The sequence below is a fragment of the Syngnathus acus genome, chromosome 1 (assembly GCF_901709675.1).
Source record: "Syngnathus acus chromosome 1, fSynAcu1.2, whole genome shotgun sequence".
In the NCBI taxonomy this organism is placed as follows: Eukaryota; Metazoa; Chordata; class Actinopteri; order Syngnathiformes; family Syngnathidae; genus Syngnathus; species Syngnathus acus.
In genome coordinates, this window is record NC_051087.1 from 2,983,597 (window position 1) to 2,996,066 (window position 12,470).

Below are 12,470 nucleotides of genomic sequence, written 5' to 3' on the forward strand. Positions count from 1 at the left end.
CTCATTCACTTTCCACCCTGTGATGTATTTTAGTCCACTTGGGTCCCAGGAAAGGGCATGTTGAGCCGTAAAAGTTAGTCAAATATTGTGTTCCAGCAAATCCGAATCGCTTGGGAGTTTACGACTTGATCCTTCATCCCCTTTGATATGTTTTCCGCTATTTTTCTCCAACTGGCCTCGGCCTTTCGTGTCAGCGCTTCCCTTCAGCGTCAACTCTTGACTAGCGTGCAGGATTTATGATTAAAATGCAGAGAGAGAGAGAGAGAGAGCGAGAGGCGGGAGATCAGGGGGTGTCTTCACAGATGTAAATTTGTCTCCAGGGCAGGCTTTTCCTGTTATTCGTAGCCTCCTCCACTCGGGACCCGACGCTCGGCTCCGCTTGTCCCACTCATTGCCCCCCGCCCCCCACCCCCCCTCGGGCTTGGTGGCGCGCCTCCGCAGCTCGCTGGCGGCAGGGCTTTCTTCTCCATTAATTGGGTTTGGTTACATTAAGCCCCCCGGACCCTGCCAATGGTTGGCTCCCGAGTTAGCCGTGCGCGCCGAGCTGGTGGAGTTCAACCCGCTGCACAAAATGCTAATTGCTTATTTATTTAAGCTTCCTCAGGTTGGTCTCCGCTGGCTTTCAACGAGGGAGGGGAGGAGGGGATGTTCTACTTTTCACCATATTGTCAAGGCTTTTCTCCCAAAATAAACGGACACTTTTCCACTTCCATATATAGTTCTTGTGGATCCTTGAAAATCTTTAATGAGCATTAAAATGGGAGTTTCAAAATCACACAAGTCGAGGCGGCCAGGTTGACAAGGAAAACATTGAATTTGGACGTTGCTATCGAGCGTTGGCCGGCCCCTCCCAAGTAGAAGTGCTCAGATGTGATTTTCGAAGGGAAATTCATTGTGCGGAACTGAAGCTGGCAAGCGGCCGACTCCTTGCAGGAGCCGTTCCAGAATCTCGCGGCACGGGTAACCACACACTTGGCACAACGGCTCCGTTTGGGGTGGGGAAAGAAATGCTTCATTTCATTCCCTTTCTAGATTCTTTTTGTTTTTGACAGCGCAAGATTCCAGCCTTTCCGGCAATAGTTACCGAGAATGAATCCGAACACACGTTAATGCGGCGTTGAGTAACTCCCCCCCACCCCCCTCGTCATCTCTCAACACAGCTTTTGTACTCAATTATAGCACTTCTGCTGAGTGGAGCAGGGGGAAGATGTTTTCTCCTTTTTTTTTTTTCATAATAATCACTTCCCACTTCTGTAATTTATATGCAATGAGGACTCCTCGCGCCTGCAGCAACAATGGAGTGTGTGCAAAGCATGTGAGCTGGTTCATAAACAGCTGGGGAGTTAGCACTGGATGGCGGATTTGCGTGCTGCTTGCTTGTTTTGGTTTTTACTGAAAACAAGAAAATTAGTGGCCTCACACACTCATCCATCCCAAAAAAAACAATAAAAAACAATAGTGGCTGCCTATTTCATTTTCATAACGTCATCTAATGTCATGTTTGCTAGATGGACGTGATTAAATCAAACAAAAAAAATCAATTTTATCGAGCTCATGTGGAGAAAATTGTTGTCGTCGTACGGTCGGATCTCCGCCGTAAAACCGAGACCGTGCTTCGCTCTTTTCCTTTGGTTGCTTTTTTTTATTTTTTTATCAATTGGCTATTGTGGCTGCAAACGTGCACCCAAATATCCATAAATTTGTGTATTGGTCACGGAGGCCTTACCCGTTTTCCTCGGTTGACTTCACCACAATCGAGCGGACGTTTATTAACAAGCTGACTCAAATCCCATCTGACAAGCCCTAACAACATCGAGCCTCGGTTCTGCGCCGACCCGGCTTGTGTCGCTGTCTTCTTCAACCTGGATGGTTTGAACAAATGTTAGTGACACCCCCAGCTAAAAAGATAACAATCCAGCCACTTCTTATCTTCTTCCCACAGCCCGGTGATTGTCAGTCCAGGCCTTGCCCCTGGTGAGGCCACGTAGCGGTCGCCCTCCTCTTGGGTTAATGGGCCTACTAATAAGCCGAAAATGAGGTCCGGGTTTCCCACGCTGAGGGATTAGCCTGTCACCTTTTTCAAACAACCTTGCTCACCTGAGCGGAGGCAGAAGCATAATTCTTTGACGCAGAGTTCCTGCAAAATTACAGAAAAAAATCCAGCATTTATTCTCTCTGTTTGAAATCTTTACTACAGCGTTGCCGAAAGATCCAGAGGTTAGTTTATTAATCCGTTAGCTTGATGCTACAAATTCAACTTGCGACTTTGTCAATGTTGTTGCTAATTATCCACAACACTGACATTGAAAATCTGGGCATATTTTAGTTTTCATGCCAAGGATCTTTCAATAAAACCAGACGAGAGGAATAAGTTTCAGGTCTAAGACTTCACACACTTCCCAGACGTTATTACACACAGGCAGCATGTCTCGTTTTTTTTTTTACAACTCTGACACTCCCTCCAAAATCGGAAAACCCTCTAGCTTGACCCCATCCGCCCCATTCCGTGTCGGTGCAGCTTATACAGAAGTGCAAAACAAAGAAAAAGGCGAGAACATTTTCCAAAGGGAGGAGCCGCTCTATTCCCCACCCAGTAAATGAGTGCGGCGCACCAGCAGCGTCATGTGGTCGCCCAACTTGTACAACCGCACGCTAGCAGCATGGTGTTCCCGCTCGGGACGTTCCCAGAAGGTGGGGGGTCTTCGGATCGAGCCGCCGTGCCAGTCTACGAGGGGTTCTGGGAAATTCCACTCACCCGCTTAGTGTGTGCGAGTATCGGGATTGGGCGAGCAAGTGCTGGCTAGCCTCGGCCGCTAAACACTTAGGAATGTCGCCTTGGCTCTCCTACCGCTAAATCACCACCAAAACAAAGTGAGACGTATAAAAAGAACCTTAATAGACGCCGTGCCCCCCAAATTAGTCACCTGGGGTGTCATCGACTTAAGACAAATAAACGCCTCCCTCCAAGAGACTCCTCCTCTTTCCCCTCGAGGTGGGGGAAAAAAAACAGGCGCAAAGTGTAATTACTTTAGAGACCAACCGCTGTGCCGTGAGAGATCATCAGGTGTGCCTCGGGGAAATTATTTCATTTAGACCACAAATGATAATGTATCTTGCTCAACACTAAAAAAAAAATCCTGTGGAGGTGAAGGCTCGGTCCGGCGCAGGTCTGGGCTCCATTTGCGCTGCGTTACATTTAGCGTGTCTAAGCGCTAACATGTGTTCACGGCCGTTGAAGCGTGTAAGCGCTGTTTGCAGAGTGAGAGGAGCCACAATAGAGGAGAGGAAGGGAGTGGAGGGTCCAACCATAACTTTCAGGGCTTGGCTCGGGTCTATTTGAGCTGTCAGAAAGCAGGCTTGTGAGTCAGCGACGATATTAAGACGGCCGGCGCGGGCTGCTGATTGCACTCCTGCTGCAGACGTCTCTCTTTTCTTCCCAAGCCTCCCCCACCTTCCTCATCCTCTCCCGCCGGCTCTTGCTCTGTAATGAACTCCCCTTATTCACTGGCTAATGACCGCCTTTGATCTCCTGTCTCAAAGACCCCTGGCTTTTGCATCCCCACTCTCCGCCATACTCCCATTTGACTTTTTTAGCAACCATCTAAAAGGCCTCACGACAAACTTTCTCAGGTCACACAGTGATTCCGTCTATTTCCTGGGGAAAAAAACCCACTTATTGTCTGTGTCTGTGGATTTCCCAGAAAATATTCCAAAAATGTTTGTTTTTCTCCTCCTGCGCAGTCCAACAAAGTTCCCGTGGTGCAGCCGTCTCATGCCGTCCACCCGCTCACCCCGCTGATCACGTACAGCGACGAACACTTTGCTCCGGGATCCCATTCCGGTCATCACCCTCAGGATAACAAACCACAAGGTACGTTCCCCAACATCGCAAAAAAACAGAGTTTAGATCACTTTGTCATGGCTTTGTGGAAAGTTGCTGTTAAAAAGCCACGGCAGTCAACGAAAGCTCATTTCCTTTCGACACAAAAAGGGCGGGAAAAGTCTCGAATCGACATTTTGCGGAATACCCGTTGCTCCGATACGACCCTCCAGGAAATTTCCGAGTTGTCTCCGCCCATCTTTTTTACAGATGGAAAATTACCAGGTTGACTACAGATCTAGTTTTGCTGCAAGTAACTAAGAAAAGGAACATAAAAGTGATCCTCGGCTCCTTGCAGGACGTTTTCCAGGTTGAAAGAGAGGCTGAAGGGTGAAGTGGCTATAAATAAACTCGAGTGTACTTTGGCGTCCGCCGTCAACAAACTGTCACATCCGAGCCGTCTTTTACTTTGGTTCCCGCTCCAAACTCATCTGAAGGCGCCCGTGGGACGTCGCGCTGCCCTTTTCCCTCCCTCCCTCCTCGCGTCTATCTGCAGCAACATCAAGCCCGCCGAGCTGACAGCCGCTCGGCGTCGCAGCAGGCGAGGCCTCCGTCGTGTTTTATTTTCATCTGCCCCCTCACACACACACACACCTTTTTGTCTCTTCTTTTTCTACTCCTCGCCTTTCTTCTTCCACTTGAAGAGCGGCAGAGCGACGTTGGCGGCGATGATGATGATGAGGTTCTGAGGAGCGTCTATTAATAAGGTGCAAGTGAGATGAGACGTCTAAAGAAAACGCTGCTTGCTCCACATATGTCAGAGGCTTCAGAGGCATCCAGCGAGCAGGAAATAGTTTGCGTCGATCAGAGCGCAACAGAAACGTCGTCGTCGCATCGTACAGTTGAGGAAGTTGGGCGCCGAGTTGGTGACGAGTGCCGAAAGGAGAGCAAACTTGAGATCAGATACGGAAATAGTTACAGAAATAAAAATAAATAAATAGATACAATTAAATGAATAAATACAAGTCCAAATAAATACAAATAAAGAAATAAAATTAGATATAAAGGAAAAGGGACCTTTTTTGATTATTATTTTCTTTTTTATTTATTTTTATTTACTCGCCATAAAACTTTTTTAACGCACCCAACGCACTAAAAACCGATTTGCTCAAGTATGAATCCGTCTTCTCGTTGCTCCGTCCTTCACGGACGACGACGTCCCGGGCCGCCTCAGCGGGCTCACACTTTGATCTGCTCGTTAATTATGAAGAACAATCACTGATCTTCTCATTACGGGACGTTATATTATATGCGTGGATGGGCGGGGCAGAAGGTCGCGCAGAGGGCCTTTCATACATTTGCATGGAAACCTCCCTCCGTCGTTTTGAAAAATGGAATCATAAAACAGTGACTCTGATTGGAATGGAGATAGTTTGACGGCCAGAAAGGAAATGCCGGGGTGTGAATGTGTGAAGCCTGAGGGGGGGGGGTTATTAGTCACCTTCGGGGTGTGAGTGACAAGGTTAACACGCCGTGACTCCCCTCCTCCTCCTCCTATGCCCTCGAGGGGGGTCTCTAAGGAGACTTGGTGGGGGTGGATTAGTGGGCAGGGGGTAGCGCTACACACGCCGTGGATCCAGCGCCGCAACACAAGCTTTGGAAATCTAAGCCCCCCGCTCAGACTGCTTCTCTGAGGAGGAAGGACTCGTCAGACCACAGCGATTGAGGCGGGGAGAAAAGGGCTGCGGCTCCATCAGGGATTAGCGTGCGCTGCTAATCTGCGGGCATTTACCCTCTTTGTGCACCAGTGTGTCTGTGTGGACGCTTTATGGCAGAGTCCGTCTTCTTCTCACCTATTTTTTTTTTTTTACCTTCCTCAGCAAAGGTTTTGTTCCATTTTTTACAGCTCCTTCCACCAAGTTCAATTTGGTTTTGCTCAGTCCAGCATGCTGGGCTTTTTTTCTGTGTTTATCACTAGAATAAATGTGTCGAGTCAACTCGAGTTTTGTTAGCGCCGATTCACAACGGCACAGGTGAAGAACCACGCTCCTCAGACTTTAATAGGCGGACTCATCGGCAGTAGCTCCAGACGATTTATGTAAATAACCACAACAATACTGCAGATGTTTCACTTCCCATTCAGGCTTTGGCCTAGGTTGGATATGTTATTTTTTGTATACTAGATGACCCTAATTATAATTTGTGTCTATTGTTTAGGAATGTCCAGGCATCATGCAGGACCTGACATTTCCAACTTCTACTCGCTGTCTCCAGGAGGAGTGGGACAGCTCACGCCGCCACTGGGATGGTGAGATTTGAATGTGATCCATCAATACATGCATCCATCTAATCTATTCCAGTCCCGTACTTTTAATTGAAACCAAACCTCACTTCGACAGGTTCTCCCACCACATGGTCCCCGGACCGCCGGGTCCTCACGCCACAGGGATCCCCCACCCGGCCATCGTCAACCCCCAGGTCAAACACGAGCCCCTGCACGAAACCGACATCATGCACATGTGAGTCGGCCCACCCTCCTTTCACCGTGGTATCAGGTTCAGGTACTCCGCTAGCCTTCCCTTGAAGTGAGCATCTTATCTGTCGGTCTCGGGCCTGTTAAAGGGGCTCCTCGGGGAAGGTGGTGTTGCACTCAGCCAGCACCAAATCCCGGTCCCAGAAGATACGGCAACAGGGCTGATAGCGCCCTGAAGTGGCGATGGATGATAGCTGCTGCATTAGCCACGGCCATGCTTTGAAAGTTTCACCCCAGTGCAACAGCTGAAAAAGAGAGACTCAGTGTGTTGTCAGTGGTACTTTAACTTACACCTTGGCCACCAGGGGGCAGTCAATTCCATAAAAATACGTAAAGAAGAAGCTCAGGGAGCTGCAGTAATAGTAGTCACTCTTTGCAGAGGATAAAGAATGTTGCCTTAGAGTGAGTGTTTTTCTGTTTTGTATTTTATTTTCTGATTTGGGGTCACAGGAAGCCACAGCACGAACAGCGAAAGGAGCAGGAGCCCAAAAGACCGCACATCAAGAAGCCGCTCAACGCCTTCATGCTTTACATGAAAGAGATGCGCGCTAACGTGGTGGCCGAATGCACGCTGAAGGAAAGCGCCGCCATCAATCAGATCCTGGGAAGGCGGGTAGGTGGCGCTCTCACGCATTTTATTTTGTACGAAAAAATGAAAGAGATTCAACGAGCATTGTCTCCTTTCTCGCCAAAAACAGTGGCATGCGTTATCTCGGGAAGAGCAGGCTAAGTATTACGAGTTAGCCCGCAAAGAACGACAGCTCCACATGCAGCTCTACCCTGGCTGGTCTGCCCGAGACAACTATGTAAGTACCAACGGTACAGCTCCGCACAGGTGCGTGTATGGGTGTGCGCGCGCATGATTGTGTGTTTGAAGAAGAAAAAAAAAAAAAGCAGCTGAGTCCCCCAGGTGAATAATCTTAAAGGATTTTCAAAAAATATTTTTGGATCAATTTTATGAGAATTATTTTTATACAAATTTTAGATTTTTGACCTCTCCATATTATTAGGGAAATAGTCATATTTTTCCAAGAAAAAAAGTCTTACATTTTTACATCAAAGTTATAATACCACAACAATAGTCATTTATTTTTGAGAGAAAAGATGAGTATTTTTGTTGAAAAAAAAACTCCAGAAAAGTTGAATATGTAAAAAAAGTAAAATAGTCAAAGTTAAAAAACAGTTTAAAAAAAAAAAGGTAACTTATCTTTTTTTTTTTTCCATTGAATTCTTAATCCTGCAAGTGTCTGTGTGAGTGAGAAAGAAAGCGAGCGAGAAAGAGAGCACCAGCCTTTATGAAAAGTGTGGCTCCGGCACTCACGTTCACTCCACCACCGGCCCAAAAAAAATTCTTAAAAAAGTGCTTTGTGGTGTTTATCTGCCTCCCCTCGGACATCGACGGCATCCTTCCTCTTTTCCTGCCTCTGCTACTGCACCGCCAAACACAAACGCTTTGACGAGAGACAATTCCTCACCGCTATAGTACGTTATATTGGAGCGAACGGCGGGTTCTGTCACTTTCGAGTATTCCTCGAGCACCCCCGACCGCGTGTGTGTGCGTGTCCTCTTTGCTGGCAGATTAGCCGGTGAATAAGTGGATTAGCGGGGAACCAAAAGTGCTGCTCATATTTGAGAACCTTAAGAATCTCTACCTATATTCTCCCCTCTACATCATCCCCCTGGGGTGCTAATAAATCCTCAGCAGCTCTTGGGGAAGAAAACGTGGCGCCTGTCGTCGTCGTTGAGCTTAATGGGAGTGAGCGTTTTTTAATTGAGTTTTAATGATAATGTTGTAAAGACTAGATTGGTCGGCCAGCAAATTGTAGCGCCTAAACTAGCATTCATGCTAACAATTACGCGGAGAGACGATTAAGGTGCGTGTGAGCTTCAGCTAGTTTTTCCCCTTGAAAGACGCACTTCAAAAATGAATTTTAAATCATCTTCTTGTAGATCAATATTTGGTGCCCATTTTAAGATCATCCAGTCGGAAGGATAAACAGCTGAACCAATCAGAGGACACAAAAATGTCAACATCATCAAGGCACAGAGTGGCAAATCTAAAAGTTGTTGGTTTAAAAGAAAGAAAAAAAGAACATTTTAATTTTAATTGTGGGTGTGTATCAACGCCTCCACTGGAGATTCTGAAGATGTTGGGCAAATAATACTTGCATAGCAACACATTGAAGGTGCAATGTGATTGGACAAGAAGGAAATGAAGCGCGCATTCTTTCTCGGCTTGGTAGTTTTGTGGTTGGCGGCGGCGAGCTTTCCGGAGTGTCCGGGGCGGCATGCCGGTGAGATGTCCGGCAGGGGATGAGTGAACATGACAGTCAGCAGCAGAAAGCAGCCAATCAGAGTGGTCTAGTGAGCGTGAGTGCTGGAGCCACACTTTATGCGTTCCTTTGTATATTTTTAGGGGAAGAAGAAGAAGCGGAAGCGGGAGAAGATCCAGGAGTCGGCCGCAGGTGAGTGTCCGCTCGCCCTCCATATCATCGTTCACATCTTGTCCACGTCACGCCTCCTTTTGGGATTAGTCTGGACGCTTTCTCTGCACGTTTGTTTGTCTGCCTGCTCAATGTTATTTCTCGCTGACCTCGTTTTTGAGACGTCTTCCAAACATTTTCCCGCTAACACGTCGATGACGTCAACGCCAACAAATGACAACCTCGAGATGCTGCGCTACTCATTTCCACTCCGCTGTTTTATTTTTAAATGATTGACTATACCTGCATTGTGTTGTTGCATCCCGCCAAAAAGCCAAAGAAAAAGCAAGTTGAAATTGTGAGCTTGCATTTAGCTCACGCTGCCTCGAAATCCTCCACTTTTTTTTTTGTTCGCCCCGTCTTAAAAGATGCCATTTTCTGCAGGTACGGGCCAGAGAATGAAAACGGCGTACATCTGAGAAAATGGTAAGACACACCTCCCCACCCTAACATTAGGTCATCAACGTGAAGATGTGAGATAAACTAAACAGACTAATCCTAAAAAAGGCCCATGCCATAGTCATTGTGTCCATTATACTGTGTGTGTACATATCTTGGAGCAGTAATGATGCAATTAGAAAAAAAAAAGTATGTGTGGTCATACTTTTTAATTTAATTACCCCCCCTCACCCCTTCCCAAAAGTTTGCATCATCTTTGCTCCATATGGTCCACATGTGTCGCATCTTTTTTGTCAAGCAGACGTTAAGGAGCTTTTTTTTTTTTTTAAATGAGCTGCTTCGCCTTAACAAGATTTCACGCTGCCTGTTAGATGGGCGGAACAAAAGGCGAGATGTATTGATTGTGGTCATTCTTTCAAAAAGTGCCACTTGGGCTCAAGAGGGAGGATTATTTGGCAACCTATGTGTTGGTTTGTTTGTAAGCATTTTCTTCCTTCTATTGTGTTCTAAAACTGTAGCCTTGTGATTAGCATGTAAGTAAGTAACCTGCTTCAGTATTAGCAACAAACGCAACTGCTGAATATTTTCAGCCCAAAAAATGTATTTTAAAAATATAGTTTTAAAGAAAATGTTGTATATTTTGGACTTAAGTTTTCGAATTTTAAAAGTTTTAGGTTTGGAGATAAAAAAGAAATGTCCAGGGGGAAATTTGACCCCAATAAAATAAGTTCTCAGCAATTGTGATGTCATTTTCACTGGACAGAAAGTGGCAAAATGCATCTTTAAAGGTGGTCATTGACCCCATAAATTCAATTTTCGTGAAAAAAAAACCCTAACTTGTTCAATTGTACAATACAAAGAAACATTTTGGACCCCCCACTTGCCCCAAGTCAGCTGACTGTCAGGCTCCAGCTGGCCCTAATGAGGACAAGCGCCGTAGAAAATGGCAGGATGGATATTTACCTCCCTGCCAGCATCCTATTATTCCACCCCGAAAAAGCCGGTCACTTGTGACTAATCTGCTCTTACGTCAAAAACGGCACAAAAGGTTTCAACCCCGTCCATCGATTTATGAGCCAGTAGCTCCCCAAATTGGGCTGCTCTCCGCTCAAACCCCCCTCCCACCCCCTCCTCCATCTTCTTTGGCCACAGTTGGCTTTCAAAGCGTTAAGACGCCCGTCTATCCGGGCTCCAATAATTAGCAGCGCCTAGCCGCGGCGGGATGGACACCTTCGTTGATTCTCGGTGACAGCCCTTGACGTAATATGCATAATGCCGAGGATCCTGCCGCAATTCCCCGAGCCCTCAATTTATGCAGATCCCACAGAGCCGGATTGAGGTTAGCTCCGTTTAGACGCCACCAAAAAAAATAAAAAATTGTTGACTTTCCATGCAGTCCTTCGAGCCTCCGAGATCGTTTTTTGACTTCCTCTTTCCGCTACGGTGATTCAACACAAGATAGCAATTAGAATTGTTATTTTTGTCCAAATATGATCAAATCTTGCATTCTGTGTATGTTTTTTTTTTTTAATAGCCAATTGGATCCTTTTTTCCCCACACAAGACAACAATCAGGTATTTGATATATTCTGTCTGTATGAAGCCGAAATGACAGAAGTTGTCTTGTTAGCATTGTTAGCATACAACAAGTTTTGTTAGCATTCCATGTTAGCATCGACCCTAAAACCTCCATATCGGTCGGATGGGCCCGAGCGCAAATTCATGTATAATATCATAAACAATGATTCGATGTCCTCGCGGGATACGCATGTGTTGGTCCCGCTGCAAATCTGATATTTGTCCTCCTTCCTTTGAGAGGAAGCGAGCATGAAAAGGAGCTCGTTGTAAAGCCTGGACTGTGTTTGTTGACACGTGGCCTGTTGTTTAGACTGCTCCCCTGCGTGTGTTAGCGCAGAGTCGCAGGCCCATTGTGAAGCGCCGCGCTAAACACCATGTGGGTCTTTGTCATGTCTCCGGCGCTTCCTGAGTCCGAGTCGCGGGACCTCGCCAAACGCTTATCTGCCGAGGAGGAAGGGGGGGGGGGGCATTGTTATTTTTCATTCAATTTTCTGCTCGCTTAACCTTCTCATTTGGCTGTTATGACAAACTCCCTCGAAGGGTTTTGACTGTGTTGCACAGCGACGGACTTGAAGTCTTGCTTAAAGTTGCACATGTACAGTAGAAGAAACGAGCTTTTGAGTCTGCCATCCCTGAAAGTGCTTTCAAGTCTGAAAAAGTTTGGACTCTCTTTCCGGCGCCCCCTTCCCTTTTCCCTCCCTCGGCGGGTTCACTTTCAAGCGGGACCACAGTGAAGGGGACCAGTCATTGTTCAGACTCTTTGAACGTGCCGCCGCAACCCCCCCCCTTCCTCCCTCCCGACACCCCCCAGACGGACGGGGGGGGGGTCACGGCCAGACTCGAACTGTGCGGGCCCCCCATGGTTGCCGCGTCTGATGTGGCCAGCGCCTCCCATTAGTCGCACCCACACATGCTGGCGGTTTGTGGGCTCACTTTTTTACGTTTGAGACCTTCTTGGCCAGCCTTGTGATGGCACATTATTTAAAAAAAATCAATATAAATAAAAGTTAATGGGGACGGAAAGGGCGTTGGTGAAAGTGCCGAGTGTGCAAAATCTCCCCCTCCTTTTCCTCCAGGTGCCTCTTTTAATGGACCCACTGATTTTTATTCCTCCCCGGCGTAACTTTACTCGCCATATGTGCGCCAAGGTCACTGGACGGCTTCTTCGTGAGGTCCTACAGGCCCGTCGAGGGATCGTCACATCAGTGCTGCAAAAAGTCAACTTGGAAGTGCTTCTCCAAAACTTTTGTCCATCTCGTGTAGTCTCCCTCCGCTGTGTTATTTGTGGCCTCTCTCCCAGCCTTCCTTCAAAAGACCAATTTGTCCGCCGTGTTTACCTTCTTAATGGCACCAGAAGAAATAGCCCAGTAAAGGGGGGGGTAATGGATGCTCAGAGGCGGGCCTTTCCCAGCCGCGGCCTCCTTTGATTGGGCGCACGGGAGGTTGAAAGCGCCGATTGAGACGTGAGGCCGCGCCAGTTATCTTAACCTCACGCACTTCAAACGCCCGGCGGAGAGCTCGTGTCCCGGCACAGGGATCGCCGTGTGTGCGTGTATGAACAGAGGAGTGCTTCATTTCCTGTGTACAAAAAAAAAAAAGGCTAGCCGGCATTCCTGAGTGCTAATGCAGGCGGGAGGAGGCGGAGAGGAGGGGTCAAG

The 12,470-nt window shown here is 47.3% G+C and overlaps 1 protein-coding gene across 5 annotated transcripts in view; it reads left to right on the forward strand.

Annotated features, from left to right (window-relative positions):
• The window catches only part of lef1 (lymphoid enhancer-binding factor 1), a 34,913-nt gene that overhangs the window by 20,508 nt on the left and 1,935 nt on the right, over positions 1–12,470 (forward strand). For 2 of the 5 annotated variants that reach the window (XM_037251497.1, XM_037251491.1), the window contains 6 exons: positions 3,742–3,871; positions 6,038–6,128; positions 6,220–6,339; positions 6,804–6,966; positions 7,052–7,159; positions 8,770–8,818. In XM_037251497.1, coding sequence (XP_037107392.1) covers positions 3,742–3,871; positions 6,038–6,128; positions 6,220–6,339; positions 6,804–6,966; positions 7,052–7,159; positions 8,770–8,818 — 661 coding nt within the window. Of the gene's footprint in view, positions 1–3,741; positions 3,872–6,037; positions 6,129–6,219; positions 6,340–6,803; positions 6,967–7,051; positions 7,160–8,769; positions 8,819–9,220; positions 9,263–12,470 lie in introns of all 5 variants that reach the window. The other 3 variants (XM_037251522.1, XM_037251515.1, XM_037251506.1) reach the window with 3 other exon arrangements.